Source organism: Dromaius novaehollandiae, chromosome Z (assembly GCF_036370855.1).
Source record: "Dromaius novaehollandiae isolate bDroNov1 chromosome Z, bDroNov1.hap1, whole genome shotgun sequence".
Classification (NCBI taxonomy): Eukaryota; Metazoa; Chordata; class Aves; order Casuariiformes; family Dromaiidae; genus Dromaius; species Dromaius novaehollandiae.
In genome coordinates this window covers 51082574-51105681 of record NC_088132.1, presented here as the reverse complement: position 1 = coordinate 51105681, position 23108 = coordinate 51082574, and the positions used below count along the sequence as shown (strand labels likewise).

Sequence of the window (23108 nt, the reverse complement as noted above, 5' to 3'; positions counted from 1 at the left end):
TACATGCCATTGTACGATCCTTACTGTGGTCAGTTTTAACTAAGGAGGTTTTGAAGCTGATGAGAATTCATTCAGTTCCTAAAACATCTCTGTGGCTCTACCTGAGTGTGGCATGCCCAAAAGGTGTTTCCAATAGTCAGAGGAATAGTCTAGAGGAAAAGAACACCTTTTTCTCATCAATCTTGCCCCCAAAAGCCTTCTAGGTAGAAGGTATATGAGAATTAATCGTATCAGTAATCCACAAGCCTTGAGTTCCCTCCAAGCCAGATTTAAAAAAAAAATTTCATGTGTTTTGGGCTACTGACGTAGCACCAATCTATTACAGATTAACACTCTTAAGGCCGTCGAGAGAAATGCTGCTAAATAAATGGTCTTTTTCATTTCTCAGTCAGATATCACAGAGTAACAGCAAATACGGAGAAGATAGTAGGCACAAGAGATATTTTGACATTGCAAGAATCCACTGAAAGAAAAAACTCATAACAATAATGATGACAATCAGTGTTTTACATAGTCCTTCATTTTATGAGGTTTTCTGTAACAGCAAATAAGAGTTCAGCAGTAAACACAGTTAGCTTCTCTCTTTTGACTCTTTTTGTCTGTCAGTGCTGACTTTTAATTCCCTGTTTCTTTTATTTTAACTCTGTGTATGTCATTAATATACATAAGTAGAAAATACCGCTTCCATAAAAATAATATTAAAAGGAATGTTTTAATGTTCTGCAGAAATATGATGTTCCTGGCTTTTTTATATGGACAGGATTGACCTCTAGTCAACGATGCTAGTTTGTATGGTTCCTGAATGAAGTTTCTTCAATTGCTAGCTTCCCTCTTGAGTATTGCTTTCATGTGATAGCTTTCAGACTGTTTTCAGATATAATTATAGAATTCACTGTTCTAACATTATTAGACAGGGAATCTCTTGACCTAGGGGCAGAGTTGATGAAGGCTATTTCACCTGTCATTTCTTGTCTGTTTGAGAGAGCAGTTAAAACATTAGTAGTCTTAGATTGTAAGGTGTGAGCTGAAATGTAAGGCTATGAATGTTTGTCTTGGAAAGTAAGTATGGGAAGAAATATTTGCAAAATATTGTAAAGCATAGGTGTAAAGTCATGACCTGTGATATTTCTAAGTTTTTACAGTCATTGCAGTTGATAAATATGTTAGGAATAACCTTACAGCTTTTGTCTTTCTGTTTTATTTTTAGTATAAGTTTCATCAGTAGAGAAATAGGTTAAATTTTTCATTGATATTTGATCTAGCTGCTTTCTGCTACCAACTGGTCCTGCAGGTAGTACAAAACACAGGAAGAACCTAGTGCGAAGAAGCCCTCCAAGGATGCTGTTTCTGATTTCTATTGCCTATGCAGGAATAGAAAAGGAGGGAGGCAGAGAGGGGAAAGGGTATAGGCAGAGAGATGGGGTGTGGATGCAGCATGGTGGGGGCTACTCTGCTTTGGCAGTTCTTGGCAGTTGTCAGACTCCTGCGACCATGCGTGGTTGGCATAATTTCCAGAATCACACAGTGCCGATGAGGGACTACAGCCAGAACTGGAGGTGAATTTTAAGCTGCTTAGGCATGCTGTCTCACTGATGTTTGCCTTTCACAGATCATGCCTATCCCACTGTTTGGACCTTTGGTGTTTGACTCAGTATTTGTTCCTTCCTCAACTAGAAGCGCTGAAATAGAAAAGTATGGCTTTCTTGATATTCCCAGTATGATTACATCAGAAAGAAGTAATGGAATCTTACTCTAGCCCAATTCACACATCTGGCAAGTTTGGCTAAGCATCTGTATTTTGAGTGTTTCTTCAAACTGAACGCTCCTCTTTTAAAGTTTGAATCTGTCATCTTGGGGAAAAAAAAAGAAAAAAAAACACCTTTCCACTACTTGCAGGGCTGAAATAGGAGGTACAAATGACTGTTGTGTTGTGTGGGAGTGTTCTGAGAGCTATGCAAAATATTTATAGTGAATCCCAAGTATCCAAGCAAATCTGCTTTTTAAAGATTTGACAGAGTTTGTGAACCTCCCAGGTAAGCCTCAGCCAAGTTTAGACTAAATGTGAGCTGAATGTAGTTTGCCAGAGAGGAATTTATGGCTTTGGCTAGAAACTGCAAGGTTCAGCATGGTTTTGGCATAGCTGGCTCTGCATAAAGAGAAACTTGGCTGTTTAGACTAAGTTTCATGTATTACATTAATATTAGGAAAACATATTAATAATGCTGTAGGCACAATGTTTTTATCATTATTACAAAATATATATGTAACCTTTTAATCTGAGGAATTATAATAATCTATAGGAACTTCATAAAAAAGAAGCCACTAGAAATATATCTTGGTCCTGTGGACTTGTAAATACATCCTTCATTTAATGACAGATTTATCAATGATTACTTTTCTTCATTCCATTATTTTATGATGACTTTGTGTGTACATGGTGGCAATGGTTGGTTGGTTCAACAGATCATAGATGATATTTAGTATAACAACCATGGAAAAATCTCTATCAACAGAAGTGCTCTTATGATGTTGCTTATTAGGACAGTTTGAGGTTTGCAATCCTTCAGTTACATTAATTGTTGTCTTCTGATTTTGATGTAAATTTTACAATTTCATCTGTAACTAAGATAAATCCTTGTCTACAGAGCAAAACGGAGAGTAAATACCTCAGAAAGCAAAGTGCTGCTAAGAAGTAAGTGTTCCCAATAGAAACTGTGATAAGAGAAAAGATATGCTTGGTAAGAATGATAATAGCTTTATCAAAACTGGTGCTTAATGGCAATTAAACAGTCAAAATCTTGACGATACACAGCAGATCTAAGGCTGGCTTAAGTAGAATCACCAGCTGCCAGGGTTGCACTGCTGAAGGACATAGCATTTATAACAGTGCCTGTCAATGTTAAGAAAAAGAGTTAGATTTAAACAGAGGGATCTGATTTACATTTCAAAAGTTAATATTTCTGGAGAGCTATGAGTGGGAGATGTTATGTGATGGCTTAGGCTATAGTATCATGTGACTAAGATGATACTTTTGTCATGATGACACCAATAAAAGATCTTCAAGCTGTTCTGAAAGAAAAATATGGATGATAAAGATTCAGGAAAATAAACTGTACATTAAAGATCTGCTTTTTAATATTTAGATGTGCACAAAAATGTTGTGTGTGCAATTTGTCATGATTATCTCTGAAAACAAGAAAACTTAGAGGAGCAAATAGAAAATTATATATGTTTTGCATGTGTCACTTGGTTAGCAAGAATACTTGTCTGTATGAATATTCAGTTCCATGGCTGATTTTTTTTCCAAAAGAGATTAAGAAACACAACAGTATCAAACTAATATCATGCACTGTATGATGGTCCTGATTATATTTCCTGAATATAGTTTAAGATTGTGAGTCATTTCTTGCAATGTAGATACTACCTTCTTGAACATGCTAAGACATGCAAATTATTTGGAGTAATCAGACCAGTAATTTTCCCCAAAGCAGTAGGCACTTGTTATGTAAATCAGTGTTAATCCAAAGCAGGCTTTGACTGGCCAGTGATGAAAAACTACACAAGAAAACAAAAGTCTACAACCTAAGAACTTCCAGTAAGTTAGTAAAATCCCCAGGGAAGTTCACAAAAGTCAGCTAAGGCATTAAGCTGCAAAAGCATCAGCCAAGAAGCTGCCACCAGGAGTGGCAACAGCACATGTGCCCATTGACAGCCACCCGAGAAATCACAAGCAGTGGAGAGGAGAGAAAACCTGACCATAAAACTGACAAGCAAAGGACTTTCTATGACGGGTGGCTAAGAGCAAGTTAGCAAAGTCCAGCTAGAGAGTAAGATAAAATCTGACCTCAGTAAAACTAGAACACTGAAGTGAAACTAACCAAGACATAAACCATCGCGCAAAATTGCCCCTACAGTGACTTCAGGCAGCTAATCTCAAAAAGCTGATCTGAGTAATGACAGTGCTACCCTTGTGCTGGAAGAGACACCTGTTTGTGTGATTTCTTGGGTTTTTTTGTTTTTTTTTTTTTTTTTTACCAACTGGCACCGGTAGATGTGTAACTTTAAAAATAATAGTCATGTTGTAGCTATGGTGATCTAAGGATATAGTTAGAAAAAAAGAACCAGTTCTGGACATAGAGGCCCTTCTCTGGTCTAACAAAAGATACTGTCTTCCCTTACAAGCCTTGATTTCACTTTACAATGCCCTCTTTTGAAAAGGCATGTTTTGATTATATAGTCGCATGAATAATAGTTATCGAATGAAATTTTCCTATTTAAAATACGAGCTAAAGAATGCACCTATAGTGTGCATTGAATTTTTGTTAGTGCTGATAAACACCCTGAAATAGGTTGAGGGAACTGCTCAAAATGACAATTCTTTACCAGAAGTCCTGCACAGATGCTTTAGTTTTATAAATAGAAAAGCCATTCCCCTCAAATAGATGGGTTTGAAAATAGGCCTATGGAGGGTCTTAAAATGGCATTATTTGAATCCACTTCTCTTTGGAAAAACAGTTTTTTCAGTTTCAGCACAGTCTGTGTCTGCCTCGGCTGAAAATATATGCGTGAGAAGTATGATATATCTTACTAAAGAAATAGCTAATGTGTTGGTATGTTTGTTTTCTTTAGAGCAATAAAAGTCTTTTATCTTATAAGACCAATTTAAAATTTTGGAAGACAGTAGCCATCTTGCTTCTCAATGAGGAAAAAAAAGGTAAAGAAGAGGTTTGTTGATGGCCTACAGCCTGTTGTATCCTTTCTCATTACTATTAGCAGAGTTTTCTCAATTACAAAACTTAGACATACTGCAGTGGCAGCACAGTGACTTAGAACATGCAGAATTAGAGGATGAAGAGAGAGAGGGAAAGAATTCAAGCGTCAAATGTGGATCAGTGCACCAGGATTGCCTGTAATCTCACGAAAGTATAAAATGTGTTCTGTTCTTTTGTTGACAGCTACAGAAGTTTTTCTTTCATTCATTAGCTTCCTGCAACTATGTCTTTGCATTTCAAAACTTCAGTAATTTAAACTAAATAAATTAGAACTGGCATATCTCACACACATACATGCACAAAACCCTCCCATAAATTATAAAAGGTAGCAGAATAACCTCTCTTCTTCCTCTAAAGAAAGTAGAAAGCTTAAAATATGAGTAACTACAGCCCAAAAATTATCATGCAATGTGTGCTGATTGTTGAGGAGAATTTCTAGAACTATTAACCATATTGAAACTGAGGATGAAAAGACAGGTAGAGTAACACTAACCAGAAAGGCCACGCAGTAAAATTACATTTTGCCATGCCATGATATGCTTTTTAGTTGAAAACTAGAAGCAAGAAATAGTATTTTCAGATATGTTTGCAGACACAGCAGTCAAAAGCCATAAACCTGTGGTCCTGACCTTTAAATTCGGCTCTCTTGTGCTTGGTAGAAGATCTAGTGTGATGAATAAAAGTGCCTCTTAGCTTTGCAGTCTCTTGAATTCTGTGACTTCTACAAATGTGCAGAATCATTCAGGTTAGCAGGAACCTCAAGAGGTCATCTCTTGTAATCTTCTGCTCAAAGCACAGTCAACACTGATTTTAGACTAGTTTGCCTAGGGCTTTGTTCTCCAAGGACAGTGTTTTCACAGCTTTTTTGCGTAACCTGTTCTAGTGCTTAATTATCCTCACAGTAAAAATGTTTTCGTTATATCCATTTGGAACCTCCTCTTTTTCGGTTTAGAACTAATATATCTCATTCTTCTGCAAGGCACCTCTGTCTTCTTGGTAACCACCCCTTAGGTGTTGAAAGGCTGCTAGCAGTTAGGGTTATTAAGTCCCCTCAAGCCTTCTCCATGCTGAACAAGCCCACTTCCCTCAGCCTGTCCTGACTGGGTGAGTGCTTCAGCCCCTGACTGTCTTGATAGCCCTCCACTGGACTTGGTCAAGTTTATCAGCATCTTACTGGGAAACCCAAAACCCAGCCCAGTATTCCAGATACAGTCTAACAACTGCTGAGTAAAGGGGGATGATTCTGCTCGATGTACTGGCTATGCTTCTGTGATACAGCCCAGTATGTTGTTAGCCTTCACCACTGCCAGGACACACTGTTTACTCATGTTTAGTCTGCTGGCCACCAGGACCCCTGGTCCTTTTCAGCAGAATTTGTATACAGCCTGTCAGTCCCTGGCCTGTACTATTGAAAGGGATTATTCCTTCACAAGTGCATAACTTTGCATTTGTCCTTGATTAATTTTTCAGATTCCTGTCAACCCACTCCTCTAGCCTGTCTAGGTCTGCCTGCCTCCTGCCAGGGGCAGCCCTGCTCCTGAGTGTACAACTACACTCCAGTTTGGTACCTGCCATAAGCTTTATGATGGTGCATTCCTTCTTCAGGTTGTTAATAAAGATATTAAACATAATAGGTCCCAGTATAGACCCCTGAGGAATTCCACTTATATACAGCCTCCAGGAAGAGTATAAACCATTAATTTTAAGCCCAGCAATCCAGCGCATTTCTTTTATATATCTAGTAATCTACCCATCTAGACTACAATGTCCTAACTTGGATGCAAGAATGCTGTGGGAGACCACGCTGAAAACCTTGCAGAAGTCAAAGTAGAGGACATTCATCGCTCTCCCTTAGTCCACTGGACCAGTCATTCCATCATAAAGGGCAGGTGGGTTGCTCAAGCGTGATTTATCCATGGTAAGTCCAAGGTAGAGATTAGTGAAGTGTCTGGCATAATCTAGAGCAGCATCAAGGCTGTTCCCAATGCACGGACTGAAAAGGTCCCCAGTGGACACTTTGCCGTGTGAGAATTCCTTCAGTTGTAGCTCTGTTTTTTTGTGGATGAGTTTTTTCCCTGATATAACAGTGCAAAAGAGCAGATATGGTGGATAAACAGAGAAGTACAAAGCAACTTGCTATGATGAAATAACAAAAGCTGAGTTGTCTTCCACCAGCACATGCCAGTAAAATAAATAGCAGCCAGTAGTGACAATAGCTTACACACATTTTTCAGGCAACCACCATATGTGTTTGAGAAGAATTTTAAGCTGTCTGTCCTTCCACCTTTGTGACAGCCTACTTGCCTGCTTGAAGTACTACTCTTCTCTTTCTCCAAGGGAGATGTATTAGTAACACTTTTCCCTCTTATCTTTTGCTGTAACATTAGCAAGAGTATTAATACTACTATGATAATGTAACTGTAAATGACATGGGATTAAGTGCTTTGTAAGTAGTCCTGTGGGCCCAAACCACAAAAGTTATTTAATATTGCAGATAAATTGTCTAAAGCCCTAGTTCTTTAGCTTAATTGTTCTATCTTCTTCCAGAATCCCTGGGTCAGGCTTTGCAGGGTAGCAATCATCACTCATTTCACTCCAAAACCAAACAGTTTCTTTTGGCCACCCTGCTCATGTTTGTGAGATGAGGACAGTGGCTCTGAATTTGTATGCAATAGCAGAGGATACTGGTTCTAGGAAGACTTGTATTTTTTTGCATGAAAGCTGTGGAATTAAGTCTTCTCAAGAATAAGGAATTAATACCTATCACACATTTTGAAACTTTTGATAGTGATATCATCTGTGCTGCTAATATCCAAAGACCATATATACCCAGACCTACTTCCTTTGATCCCTTTGGAGGATTTAGGTATCTTCTCTGAACATCCTGCAAGTCTGGTAGGCCTGTCAACAGAAACAGACTATTCTCTGTATTTCATAGTTGGTCCAATTCAGCAAGGACTGTGCTTATGTATCTGTAAAAGTATTGGATGGAACAGCAATTGCTGGTATCCACTAAAACATAAGTAGCTAGGTTCTACAGGCTGGCTTAAAAGACAGTGGTGTCAACATGGCCAAACCCATTCATGATAAACATAGTGAAACATATATTACCATGCTAACAGCCTTATTTTATAGTATTTTAAGACTATTTTCACAGTATTAACGGAATAAGTGAAAAGAACCTTATGAGTGTCACATGTGTAATGAAGGCTACTTTGATTCTCAAAGTAGTGCTTTTGAAAAAAAGCCCTTAGGACTGTGAAAGTTGTGGTTCACTGACACAACCTGGGTGTATGCATACTTCCTGTGCTCTTTCAAAGTAAACAACCTGGTATCTGCTAGTGCTAAAGTAAGCACAGATCAATACAACTTGATCCATGGCGTCATAGTGTTTATGACTGTTGGGAACTCAGTACTGTTTAGGCAGAATCATCTGCCTTATTTTGATATCTCAAAATGCAATTGCAGTGGTTTCTAATAGAAGCATATAGTAGTCTGGATAAGACCATAACACACTTCGGATACTTCAAACAAAACAACAGTGATGGCACATAGCAACTCATCTGTACAGAGCATATATTCTTGACCCCCTAGATCTCGATAGGAGTATGTGTCAAAGAAGGATCCACCCTTTTTCCAGCTAAGCAAGTAATCTTCTACCCAACAATACAGTTCCTTTGTAACTGATGTAACCTACTTAGGAGTGTTGGTTTTCTTAGATATAATTGAAAGAGTTTCATAAATTTATGTTTGGAAGGCAGTGCTCTAATTTTTTAAAGGGTGGGAGAAGTAAAACTCAGAATTTTTGTTTCTCTTAGCTAACTCAGTCAGTGACTTTCCTTGTGTCCTTAAACAAGTGAGTTAACCTCCCTGAGTCAATTCACTCATTATGGAAAGACCCAGAGGAACAGTCTCATCACTAGCATGCATCAATATATGGGAGTTCTCTGAACTGCACAGACTGAAATTACTTCTCAGCTTCCAATATTAACAACTGCTGGGGCTGCCAGGGAAATCTCAAAAGGTCATACTGCACAGATTCCTTGGTCCCTCAAACTCATCTCTCTGCTGCTTGTTACTGGCTTTGGCCTGACAAGACAGAGTCTAAGTATCTTTAACTGGAAAATGTGTATTGTGGGTAACTGACAAATTATTGTATGATTGCTGCCAGCTCCTGTATCAAGAGTGCATTAGTATGAAACAGAAAAGGTCAGTTTACAATTTGAACTCTACAGCTCAAATCTAGTCAGTCTCTCTCTAAATCTAGATGGATGAATTGAGGGCTGTGGCAAGAGTGAAACAAGAGGCACCAATTGGGAGCAAGTGTATCTAAGCAATGCTGTCTCTAGGAAAAGGGTCTGTATCTCTGCACAGCAGTAAGAGCCAGGAGTAGTGGCAGCAGGAAGGAACTTAGGCAAGGGTGCTTTGGGTGTCAAAGTGTCTTTCTGTGGCTCTGGTATAATAGTAGTTCCTCATAAATAGCACTATCTCAAAACACTGAAAATTAAACAAGGTCACTAGTCAGTGGCCACTGAAACTGCTTACTGATGCATATATGTACATTTTATGCTTTGTCCTTCACTTACTTGTTTGAGCATATCTTACTTCTGGATGGACTGCGAACTATCTGGTTTTGTTCATTTATCACAATGGACTTATTACAGTGGGCCTTAGCTCCACATCAGGTATCTTCAGGTATAACTACAATTTTAAGTACTGAAGAATATAAATAGAGTCACAAAAACAACAGAGACTGATGCTCAGGCTAACAAGCAACCAGATGCCTGTCTCTTTGGGATTTCTTAAGTTGAGGGCATATCTAATTGCCCTTGGGGCTGTGTAATCAAGTATCTACTCCCTAATATAGCAGTCCTTTTCTTTTTTTGGTTGCTCTAGTTAAAGAGGTAATTGTGGCACTCTATTCCATGTCTGTTTCCTTTGGAAGAACATCCACACTCAGGCTCATATATATGAATCTGACATAACACGGGCCTTCTATATCAGTGCTTTATGTTCCTGTGGTTCAGAAAGACAGAAGTGTGGAGTGTTGGTTGTTTTCAGTTTATGGACTTGCTTGAAAAGTACAAACCCTCTTAAAATGTATGTGTAACTTTTATGACTAGGTCCTTAGAGACTGGAATGCCAGAGGCTTCTCAGAATTCTGTAGTGTCACTGTTATCCATTCTTCTTAGAATTGTTATCCTTTTTCATATCCATTAAATAACTTACATTAAAAAAATCCATTTGCTGGTTCCATTGTGCTTGACCTACATGGGAGTCCTTGGATTTGTGTATAGAATGAAAGGATATTTTAATTCCTTTTTAGTGTTTCTTAAGTGCAACATGTATTTCAGCTTTTTGGACTGTATTTGCATGTATCACAAGTTTCCTTTAGAAGTCTCTCAGTGCTCTGGATCTTTGTGGAAAAAAAACAATAATCTGGAAAAGTGGGAAAATGTTCTTTTAAAATAAGTTTTAATATTTTTGTTTTTCAGTTTGCTGTTAGAAAAGAAAACACATAGAGCTATATATATGTGTGTATATATATATATAACTTTATAGGATGTGTATGAGGTTATTTCCATACTGCTTGACCAGCTCAGATTGTAATCTCATTGAATCGCATTAACTTCTGTTATGTGTCTTTTCAGACTAGACTGTTATTACAGACCATTTTGTCATTAAAAACTATGAATCTGTGGATCATAAAGTGTTATTTTATGTTGTCTGTTTTGTACGGGTGGGAATGAATATATAGCTTGAGTGTTTCCAGGCTCAATGTATATTCAAAGTTGCTTCCATTTGGAGTTCCCCAATATAAATAGGTGAAACTCCTTGCTGTTTATAATCCCAGTTATTACTTTCATGCCTATTGGTACCTTTCCAGTAAATTGTTCTGTTTAGTACAATTGGTTTCGGGAGTCTTGAGGACAATGTGAACTATGAAAACAAGGCAAATTTAATTGTGTTGCAGTAATGAGGAAGAATCCTGAAGTCTCCTTTCTGTAATCTCTTGGTTAACCCTGTCTTTATTAATTATTGAACTGGTTGATTAACCAATTGAAATTGATTATTTTACCTCAGTATTTCTGGAATTTAAGAATTAGATCAAAAAGAGAAAGTCAGATTTCATATTCAGAAGTTCAGTCATTGGGTTTCTATGCAAACAAAAGATGTAGTTAGAATACTTTTTCTTGGCTAAGTCTAAAGGTCAAAATTAGCAAGTTTTAAAGAAGAATTGCAGAGGTGTACAGTAGAGCCTTTGTAGTAATCACAAATGAAAGACTATTGAATTAGTGGATCTCATAGAGAATCTAATTTATAACTACGACTTGGTATCTGTGATGGCAGCAATGCAGTTTGCATGAGATTGAAGCTGGGGCAAGAATGTAAAGAGCCAGCAGGTCAGTAAGAGAACACAAAATTGTGGTTAGGGGCCAGTTGCTAACTTCTATTGTAAAGGCAGTCCATAACTCGCATTTTCACTGTTATGACAGCTGTGAAACTTGAGTTGGTTTTGTTGTTGTTGTGATCTTGGCTTTGCTTTGCAACTGTGTGGTTCAACCAAATAATAATTTCTAATAATTCTGCTTTTGGGGGGGAGGGATTATGTTTTGCTGGAGGCCTCAGTATATGAATTTACTTTTAATTTCCAAATCCCTGATTGACACTGACATCTTCCCTTTTTATCTAGAAAAATTCAGTGCAACCCTATGAAGCACTGATTGTTAGTGTGAGGAGAGGCATCTGCTACAGCATACAGGACCTTGCCATGACTGGACTCCAAATCTGATCGAAGATGCCTTCATTTCAGACACTGATGTTCTTTTTCTGTCCCTGTATTTCAGGGTCTTTATGTCTTTGTGGTATATTTTATCCTACACAATCAACTTTGTTGTCCTGTGAAAGCAAGTTATACTGTAGACATGAATGGACATACAGCGGCTGGATCTGCTTTTTTCACACATGGCAGTGGTTTGCCGCCTGCAGGTGGAGAGATCAGCAAGTCCACTCAGAACCTGATCAGTGCTATGGAAGAGGTATGGATGTTCTGTCCTCATTACCCTGTGTATTAAAAACGTACTGGAGATTTAAGTGGTAATACAGAAGTGTAACACACAGGAATGAGATGACCACCTGCTAATTGCTATTGTTCTTTTTTTTGTTTGTTTGTTTGTTTTTGCTGCTGTGTACATGTGCATGTTGATAGAGCTAGCTGAAAAAATTTCCAGTTGAACAGCTTTTCTGGCAAAAATACTGATTTAATTCAATTGAAATATTTCAACAAAACAGGTCAGTTGTACTAATATTTTTGGTGGAAATCAGACAGCCTGGTTTCCTGCTCACCTGCCGGCTGTTTTGCCCATTCCTCTATCTGCTTGACTGTGCGTTTGTCTGGATGCTAATGCTTCTCAGCTGCCCCCTGGCAGACTGTTAAATTTCTTAGGCTTCTCATCTTCTCACTTAAGGTGATGCCTGACTCCCCAGTTTACTGGACAGCATGGCTTCTCAGCTCCATGTGGCAGGTGTTCACAATCCTGCACTCAAAGCTGTGGATGAACAATGAGCCAAAAAAAAAAAATCTATTTTGATTGTCCTAAAATACAATTTTTGAGACTTCAGTATTTTGACTTTTCATCACAGTTAGGGAGGAAATAGATTTTCAAAAAATGCCTTTTTTCATGAACTGAAATTCTGTCTTTCGTTCAGCTCCACTTTAAAATTAAGTCGCAGAAGTAATTTAGCAAGGATAATATCAAAACTATTGGGCTGTACGCCAGCACATTCAAAGTCTGATAACTTACTTTAAAAGATTGTGTTGGTAAACTTCGGAAAGAGTGGGCTGCCAACAGTAGATCATATGATGGACAGAAAAGTAATTATGATTAGTGGTTATAGAAGGGAGAGGCAGCAGTAAGAGAAGAGTGCGAAGGGATATTCTGAGTGGAACCTTTCAGTGCTTTAATTTAAGCTTCTCCATACTAAAGGCCAACATTCAGAAATAGGGAAATTTTGTTAACTTTTGGAGCCAGCTAGGCCATGCATAATAAACACAAGGTTAAATGACTTGTAATCAAATTCTAGGCTTTTTTTTTTTTTAATTAGGCTACCTTGTTCACTAGAGAAGTCACAGAATACTTGAATCCAAATACCTTGATCTTGAGTCCAGCTCTGGTCATAGGTTCTAATTTGTTATCTCAAGATAGGATTTTAAACAGTGATGTAAATTATTTGTATACTGTAGTTTTAATTACTGCATTTCTGTGTCTTTCTAAACTTTTTAAAGGTGCCGGCAGACTGGGAGAGGGCATCCTTGCAGCCTGCCAGTCAAGCTAGTGCTGCCTTTGCACAGAGTCCACAAAATGACAATGTTTTCCACCCTTCTGGAGGATTTAGTAACAGCTCATTGGTTGCTGATGAGGAATCACAGGAGTTTGATGACCTAATATTTGCTTTAAAGACTGGTGAGTGACACTTCTCCTTGTTTCTTGAAGATTGCTATGTTCTTCTTCATTCTAATGGTGTCACCATTCCATGAGATTCAGTTGCTGTTAATGCAATCTAATTACCAGTGCAAATGAACTATTATTCCATGAACTAAAAATACTGTGCAGACTATCTAAAATAACAAAGATAGTCTGCAAAAATACAGTTTGAGTCATGATGATAACCAGACCTACAGAAATTAGCAGCAAATTGGAGGCTTGAACATTTTTCTGTGAATACTTAAATAGCTAACTTCCTGCCTCCACCAAGACATTGGTGGTCTTGTCTTCTGTTGCTTTCTTTTTCAGTGCATATATATGGTATGTATGGTGTACATATCTTTATTATATATATTTGTGAGAAATAGCATAATTTCATAAATACTGATGCTCCCCATAAGTGTAGGACAAAATATTTATATTTATATTTCTCCATGCCAAATATACATTTGAGCCTGAAAAATGGTCTACCCTAGAAAGATAAACTAGATGAACTTTTGCCCAAGCACAACAGACAACAGTGATTAGCTCACAAAGCTGCTGGAGAACACAAGGGAGGGAGGTCACTCTAGGTGCCTACACTCAAACTACACTTGTAAAACAAATCATTTGTAATCAGATTCCTCTCAGTGGCCTTAGAGTTCAAGTCTTCAAAATCCCAGTCTTTGCCCTCAGGGTTCTCAGTTAAATATTGTTCATCTTCTCTCTCACCAATGCCTGCCAGCAAAACTTTAGGTCATTGAAATGATGATAGAAATGATAATATAAATTGATAGCCAGGCATGGCTTTAGGCAGAAGAAATGAAGTGAAACCTGATTCAAAGATAGGTAAACATGGGAATGTCTGATAACAGATGACAATGGTAAAAGAATGTCACCTGGTAAGATCTGGCACATACTAACCCAAGCCCATGGCCGTAGGCGTCAGGGGGAATACAAAGGGACGTGCTTGGTAAGGTACTTAGGCACGTGATTGGAGGCCATTTGCGTGATCTTTTGGAATATCCTGGAGCCTTCAAGGAGACAACGTCAAGATATTGACTAAATTAGCAGGTTAAGTGCTCTGACAGCTTACTGCTAATTTCAGGAGTTACGTTCCCTTCAGTGATATCGCTGGAAAAGGTCAAACTGGGTGGAAGACTGAGAATTTTGCTAATGGAGGAGTGGTTTTATTTTTTTAATTTTTTTAATTAAGAAGATAACTGGACAATAAATAACTGGCCTAGTGCTAAGAAATATGAATTTTTATACACATTGTCACAAAATTTGTATTTTCCTATTGCTTTACCTGGATATTTTACAGCCTACATATACTTTGTTTGCAGTCTGCTGCTATGTAATAAACTGTTAAAGATTTTGGGCAAGACTTTGAAACCTGGATGTATAAACTTAGATCTGTAAACCCTTTTTTAAGTACCCAAGTATGTAGCTTTTACTTTATCTTTCATTTTCCACTTTCTGAATATTTTAAAGGAAACCAGATAATTCAGAAGATTTTTAATAAGATATGAAGCTATCCATATTTAACACTCCCTTCATCAAACATAGTGTTTCCTATCTTAAGCAGCTCAATTGATATCAGTTGGCCTATTCACTGCAGTAAACACTATGCAGTGTGTTGAAGGCTAAGCCTTAAATCATGAGGACCAATCTAGCAGGCAACAGCAGCAGTTAAACCTCGTGGTTAATATAATTCAACACAACCTGATTTAGCATTTAATGATTTTTTATAAATCTCCAAGTTCCATCCTTAGTTTGTCCCCGTCCTTCTAAAGGAAGTAGGTCTAAAAGCAACTCTTGATTTTTTTGCCTGAATTTTATGTGAATGCTCTTTTTATTTATTTATTAATAATTTATTATCATTTGTTCTTATTTGGATGAAAAGGACAGCCTTTTGGATGAATAGGGTTTAAAGCATACACCTCAGGGCACAGTTTGAGAAGAACATTTTTGTTTGCATTACTGGCTCAAGCATCAGCTGTCTGTTTTATCCCAGTATTCAGTCTTGTGCCCGAAGTGTGCCCTCAGCAATGTTACAGGAGGGAAAAGGATTATTTCTAAACCAAACCAGTGGTCCTGTCTCATTCCAGCCCCACATACGTTTGAACAAGCCAGACTGAAGAGGGGGTGCTGTGGCTAGAGCAGCTTTAACCACCAAAGTAAATGTTTGTTAGTTAATGCCTCAGATCCAGGCTGTAGCTCAACAAAATACTTCAAAAGAAAAAATGTGCTTTTTACTAAAAATAAAAAACATAGCGGGGGGGGGGGGGGGTTCAGCCTCACCTGCTCTCCAATCCAGTTCAGTGCATTTCTAAGGAATCAAAGTGCCTCTGATAGTAGAAGGGAGGGAACTGCATGGAAGCAATTAAAAGTGGCAAAAGGTGGTAGAAAGTGGGATTTCTTCTCTGTTTGTATAGTACAGGCTTTTGCTGTTTAAGTGTTCACTGAACGGTAGTCTGAATTGGGTTTTATGGTACAGTTAAGCTAGCAGCCACTGTGAGGAGGCTGTGTCTTCATGCCTGCTGGCTGCACATTTCTTCTTGCTCTCTTGCATGGGTATTCGTACTGTTATGAAACCACAACTCAGGTTAGAGAGTTCTTCCTCTTCCTCCCTGTCTCCTTCTCCCTCTCTCTCTCCTGTCTCTCTCCCCTTGCCCTTCCACTCCACTTCACTCTCTCAGTTTGATGCCTTTATCCAGCTCATCAGGTGATGTGAACCAGTCTCAGCTCAAAGAAGGTAGTGGGAGTCAGCAACCAAAAGCCCAGCACCCCTTTCTCTAAATGGGCTAAAATGTATGGGCAGCTGAGATGCCTCTTGCTGCCCTCTCTTTAGGGGACTCTGTTAGTCCTTTACTTTACCTAGTGCTTCTCAACCTTTTTAGACCAGACTTTATTTCAGTAGATTGAGAATTCTTTCATCCCAGCTCCTGGGAGAGTAGGTAGAAGGTGCTTTGCACCACATTAACTGTTTTTGTCACCTCCTAAACTGAGAGGTATGGCTTTAGGTTATAGTGGTAAAATAGGAAAGCTTGTTCTATTACTGCTTGAATTTTACCTCTGGTAACCAGAAAAAGAAACGTTCATTCTCTGTCATTCCCTAAAACTGTTAATCTATAACCAAACTCAGTCTTAGCTATGTTAAAACATTAGCTCCTATTCTAGAGGTTGGCTGAGGATCAACACTAATTAGCAGAAGAATATGCAGAAATGTCTTTATGCCTTTTTACACTTCATCCGTCCTTTGCGCTAATGTAGTTTGGAGCAGTCCGAGGGTTACTTTAATTTATGCTCATGGTCTATAGCCCAAGGCCTAATCTGGCAGCCAGCATCAGTGAAAATGAGGGTATAATTCGCAGATATGTTTTGCTGTCAGCAAAGCTAAAATCTCATTCCTGTCCTCATGCCCCACCTTAGCAATGCAGTTTGCCACTCTCAGGGATATTAAAGCATTCATGGCTGGGGCCATGCTGTAAACTGAAAGACTGAAATGATGCAGGTTAAAAAAATCAAGACCGCGCAGCACAATTTTTTTCCTAAACTTGCAACAGTTTGGTAAATTACAACTTGCAGTGCCAATCCACAAATAGATGCATTGGCACACTTGGCCTTATTGCTAAAGAAATGTGACATAGAACTATGCACTTAGCCCTTGGTTCCGTAATCATTAATACTGGATCTAATTACAGATTAACCAGAAATACAGACTGGATCAGGTGAAGGCACCCAACTGCATTTCTAGCAAATTAGTTGGAAAAAAATTTACAGTTTACAGTGTTTTCTTAGCCAGCTTTTATGCTTGCTTTATGCAAACTTTGCATCATATGGACACAACATTTTTTATTTGGTGCCAGAAATCCAATAGCTAGATTTCCTGTATCATAAAACCATGGTCTCTGACTGCCCTATCGATGAATTCCTCCTTTCCATCAAATATATTCATGTCCATATAGAAAGAAATAGTTAAGATTCACTGTGCTATGTCACCTGAACTCTGTTATACTGTGAGAAACCTTTGGAAAGTTAGCTCCAAGGCAGTTTGTGTGAAGGTAATTACAAAAAGATTACTGCAGGAAAGAAAATTTAGGGACATGTCCTGCCAATTGATACATGCTAAAAACTTGGGGAGGGGGGGTCTGGATGGTAATTAGTTTGGCTTAAATGATTTACTTTATTTTATTTCATTTATGGCTTTTATAAAGACTCAAAAGCTTGGCTTCTACTGAAAAAGGATAATTATTTACTAATTAGTTATTGTTAATTGTTCTAATTAACTAAAAAAAAGCTATTATTTTGGACTAGATGTCATTTGCCTCTGTGATTTCTTTTGCAAGGTTTATGTTAATAGACAATTTAATAAGACCCTCACCTTCCAGACTGACATCAGAGTAGTGTATGTGGGACAGTAATTTAGGCTAAAGCCCACTATAAAATGATTCTTGGTTAGTAAGAGCTAAGGACTTCTACATGTTGTTTAGGCTTGGGTAGTTAAAAAGGGAGCCAATAGAACAAAAAGAGGTAGAATCTGTCCCAAAGCAGCAAGCTGCCCATCAACTTTGCTCCGAAGTATGAATACCATAAACATGTGATAACTTGACTGATCTCTTCACTTCCACCCATACTCCCATCTATCACAAATGCTCCGTTTCTCCCTGTGCTGCGATGCACAAAACAGAGCCAAATTATTCCTTTAGGTGAGATGTCAATGCAAAACATAACAAAGCCTTTACAAGAGGCTTTAAGCCCCTCTCGTTCTGACTGATGATTAATCTGTGTAGGAAGGTGTTCGTAAGGGCCATTCGTAGGTCAGAGCTGAGAATACCAGGCTGGCCACGTGGTACTTTCCAAATATGTATCTGACAGTATCAAGAGAGGATAGGACAGTGTCATTTCTGTAGAGTCAAGACCCTAAAAGAAGAAACAAATTCTGTCTATGTAGCATATTAATTTTCTTTCTAATACATTTTACACATACAATACATAACATGAGTGATTCAGAAAGTAAGATACAAGTGCTCATGAGATAAAAAACCTCCCTAGAGGTATGGGTACTGTAATTACAAAGCAATCTCCATCTCCCTTAAAATATTTTAGTGAAAATTTGTGATTAAATCATCAATTAAATTGTTATCAATTAAATGATAACAACTGGAGTTCACTGAGTATAGGAATGTGCTGATCAAGTCTTTCAACCGGTAGATGTCACTGGAGGGATCTTGCTGATTTTACAAAGCAAGCTGTGACTTTTCAGTTTATAGCTAGTCCTTTGATACAAAAAGAAAGGAAGAAAGGCCTCATTTTCTTTTGTATTCTTCTTGAAATAATTGCTTCACAAATTGAGGAAAAGTAGCACTCTTGGCTACTTACCCACTATCCACCTACTTTTTTGGACATGACTGTGTTTAAATTCTGCTGTGATCTGAGAACAAGTTGGACCTATGAACTCTGTGAAACTGCACCGTGTAAACAGTCCTACCCTTCCTGGTCTGTCGATTGTTTAGTAGTTCAGTATCCTGGTTACATTTCAGTTTTCATTCCTAAAAAGGATCAGCTCTTAAATAGTTTGCCTTTGCATCAGCAGCAGAACGAGGGTGTTGTAAACCCAAAGTAGCCCACTTCAGTCTCAGGTTTACCAAGTTCCTGATGAGAACCTCCTTAACAAAAAAAATCTTCTCTTACTTTGCACAAAGCATGCACATAAGACATTTAGGAATATATGTGGTATAATACCAGATTAGTCTAGTGTCTGATGTATCTGATCTTTCTACAGTCACCAGCAGCAGATTCTTCAAGAAACCCCATACTAAACAATTGCAGTGTAATCACCAGCAAGAGAAGCAGCTTTCTAACCCCAGCCTTCAGTGGTCACCTTACAATTTGAAGTCTGGTTGTTCATGGACATAAAAAGAAAATTTTGTGTAAGAAAGTTGTAAATGTTCTCAATCATTTATGTTTTTCCTTTCTGAAATCCACACTATTTGTAGCCTAAATAAAGGTTTTGAGCATAAGTTTCAATATTAATGATGCTATATAAGAAATATTTTACATTTTTCCATTTAAAATATATCATTTACTTCACTTTATTCTTCTGTCATCAAATGGTACATACAACAGTCTGATTTGCCTTCTCTATTACCATTCCTTACACTCATGTTTCTGTTCTAAAACAAACAGTTTTAGAGAGGTTAAGAAAAAAAACAAATCATTTCCTGATGCAATTGCTGTTTTTCCCAGGACTTTCAAACAGCTTAGTCATTAGGGCCATGATTCAAAGAAAAGCTCAAATATACATGTAACTTTATAAGTGAGTAAGTATGGCTTGGTTGTCTTCAATAAGCTTATAAATAAGAATGTTGATGATTCAGGGCCTAATCTTCATGTCTTTATTATGGTATCTCTGTCCATCAGATGGCTCTTTACTCTTGTCATATCTGACAGTAATCCCAGGTCTCTAAAGACCTTGGGTCATACAGACACAAGAGCATGTCTAAACTAGCAGATGTGAATGAATTCAGCATCACTCCACCTACCCAAACTCCAGAACCAGATGTGAGACGGATCATGGTGCAGAAATACCCACTTTCTGTCCGGATGCGATACGGCTGTATTCACGCAGCACTGCTTATGAGTTGAGGGCCTCATATCTAGACTGCTTCCAGACTTATTCTGGAAGGCCTGCAGAGTTCTGCAGAGTGGAAGGTCTTACACAGGTCTCTGCTAGCTTAAGGCTCTTTCCAGGAAACTCTGTTTCAGTGTAGTTATGCCCCCTAGGCCTTTTACCTGCTCCAGCCCTTCAGCTTCTCTCATTTTCTGAACCCATCTCCATATTCAAGATTGCAGCCTGACTTCTCACAGCAAGTGAGCATCTACATTCCCTCCCACTGCTCCCCCCTTCTCCTAACTTCTTTTCTACTTGGCAGGAGGCAGATTATGAAAAAATTACTAGAAGTGGAGCAATTGGGGGAATAGAAAATTATGAGGTAGCTCCAACAGCTTAAATTTCTTTTGTCAAACAAGCCAAAGCCTGGAATGTCAGCTAAGAGGGAAAGAGCAGATTCCATTGTACAGCTGATAGAAATTTCTGAAGATACCTTTTAGTATGAAAATGGAAATCTTTGCCTCTCCCAGTATACCGTATTCAGGGCTTGTTGAGCCAAATGTCATTCCTCTGTAACTCTTTTGAACTGAATGTAGTTACAGATCAGATACTTTTCTCCAAATTGAATAACTTTCCTAGCTTTTGGCTATTTGTAAATGACATTGCTGGAAGATCATATCTGACACTAGTCTGTTTTGAAATCATCATGCCCAATTACACTGATGTGCAGTTCTGAATAAATTTGAAGCCCAAGCACTGTAATGCCTAATGAGAGCTGTGTATTTTGTGGGATTTACTCTACAATGCAAAGACAGAAGAAGATGAAAGTACACTGAAGTTTATAGTTCCAACAGATACTCTGTGAAGAAGTAGTCTGAAAAAATGCACATTTCATAAAATCAAGTACAGGATCATGTACCTTCACATGAATAATCGGCTGCAAAAATACAAGGAAGCAACTGGCTAGCAGTACTCTTTGGACAAAAAGATGGACAAGGAGACCTCTTGAGGTCTCTTCCAGGCTTGTCTTGGAAGTTTCCATAGGCCAAAGTCTAGTATTCTCTCACAGGAGAAGAAAAACACAAAACACGAGCCTGAGCCAAATGTGGGTTTAAAGAATATTTAGTCAGCATCTTTTCTCATGTTGAAATTACAATCCTATTAAAACAGCTGGAACTATAGTTTAACAGGGAAAGTATATCATTAAAAATCAATTCTTCATGAAGAAATTCTTGGAAATAGCAGACTTTGACAGTCAGACCATGAACTCAGCCTAAATCAGGCCTTGATTTATGCTTTTGTGATTTCAAGGCAACCTCTGAATAGCTATTGTACCATTTACTGAGACAATTAAAGTGACTGACAGTGTAATTATGAAAAAGTATATCTGGATGGTACAAAACTACGTCAGTTAGTGTTACAATCTGTGGATTCAGAATTGTTGAGCAAGAAAAGAAAATTTGCTATGTTCTTGTAGGGAAGGGAAGAATTTCAATAATCAGAATGAAGTAGAGCAGCTATGTAACAGGACATGGTATCGCCATTTCTGTTTCAGTATTGCATTCTCACCAACTCTTTTTTTGGCTTCTCTGTTCCAGGTGCAGGTCTCAGTGTCAGTGATAATGATTCTTGCCATGGCAGCCAGGATGGCAGCAGCATGGCTAACTCCCAGATTGTAGAGCTTAGAAGAATACCCATAGCGGACACTCATCTCTAACTTCACTTTTTGCTTGCTTTTTTTTTTTTTAATTCAAACTTCAGTATTTTTATATTTGTACTTCCTTTTGCACTAAAACACTATATGAAGCTGTGTAGTAGAATGCTGTGAGCTGTACTGAATGTTTAACAAAGCATGTTTGGTTTTTTGTATATCAGAGAATAAACTGTAAAATTTTACAGTGACTGAGCATCAACAGATACAATGACAATTGGCCTAGATTTGTATCTTCTAGCTAGAGGCACATATTTCATGAACTGTAGCTTTTTTAATTAACCTCTATGTGTAACACTGTTTAATAAAAATAATAGAGTCCATTTCATACAAAAATGTCTATTATTTCTGCTCACTGTTGTTGGAGTTGGAAGATGATGGAGACACTCTGTTGGACAGAAAAGCATTTTAATTGCAAAGTTCTAAGTTTCCTAAGCTGTACTATTCTGACTGCTTTTTCAGAATCAGAATCAGTGAACTTTGCAGACAGTCTTGACACAGAGAGCTTAAATTTTAAATTCTGACATGACAAAATATGTGATGATATGAAACAAACAGAGGGAAGGACAAGAATGAGATCACATAAAGCTTCTTGCAGGGTAGCTGTACGTTACTGACTGTGTTGCCTTATTTTCATGATGTTAAATTCTTTCTCTTCTGGCAGACAGAATTAAGGGAAGAATTCTAAGGAGCTGAATTTTCTGTTTATCTCTGTGGGTGCTACACAGATATCCCTGTTCTGATTGAAGGGTTTCAGTACTGCATTACAGATGGGGTCAGATCAGTAATCTGGGGTCATAAACTAGCAGGAAAAGTTGCTCCCTTGGAAAAAAAAATACAGAAGTATTTCAGAATTGAGAGGATGAGGCAGACTGATCTTGTAGGAATCATTAACTCCACTTCTGCACAAACACTTGGAAGAAAAACATATTAAAGCAGGAGGCCAAGGGAGTTTTCCTCCAACCATTTCTGAGCATATTTTAGAAATACAGTAAATGAGAAGCAAGCTTTTCATATCTTCTTTAGGAACTTGCCTAAAGGCTTTAAGTTGAGCAAGCTCTGAGCAACAACCTCTCCTTTTAACAGAAAACCTTTGTTATGGAAACTTTTCTGCAAATTTTACTATATACACAAGTTTTAGTATATCAAATTACTTGTTGAGCTGAAAAAAAAACACAAACCTTTCTGTGTCCTAATTCTGTAATTACTGGTAGGACTGAAAAGGACAGCTTGAAATCATCACTCATCTCCAAAAGACATCATCTTTAAACAGGTAGCCTTAGTTTAATGTTTAGCAAAGCATTCACAGACACCAAGAACTGTATTTCTAGTCAGCAAAGCCCTTAAACAAGTGCTTTTTAAGTATATATTTGAATTGATGGGAAATAAGAATATGTCTATATTCAATAAGTACATGCTTTGCAGCACCAAGCCCTAAATTTCTGATTTCCAGCCATTTTGTTGACTCTGCCTGAACTTTTCATGCTACAGAGCAAACAGGGCCAAATCTTTGCAGTCAATGGCAAAAGTTACTGTGGGGAAGG

General features: G+C 38.0%; 1 protein-coding gene across 1 annotated transcript in view; it reads left to right on the top strand.

Annotated features, from left to right (window-relative positions):
* LOC135325119 (adhesion G-protein coupled receptor V1-like) overlaps positions 1-21887 on the top strand; it is a 271435-nt gene extending 249548 nt beyond the window's left edge. Inside the window, exons 88-90 of the mRNA XM_064502689.1 lie at positions 11621-11812; positions 13060-13237; positions 21452-21887. Coding sequence (XP_064358759.1) covers positions 11621-11812; positions 13060-13237; positions 21452-21570 — 489 coding nt within the window. The 3' untranslated portion in view covers positions 21571-21887. The remainder of the gene's footprint in view (positions 1-11620; positions 11813-13059; positions 13238-21451) is intronic.
* The last annotated feature ends 1221 nt before the right edge of the window (positions 21888-23108 follow it).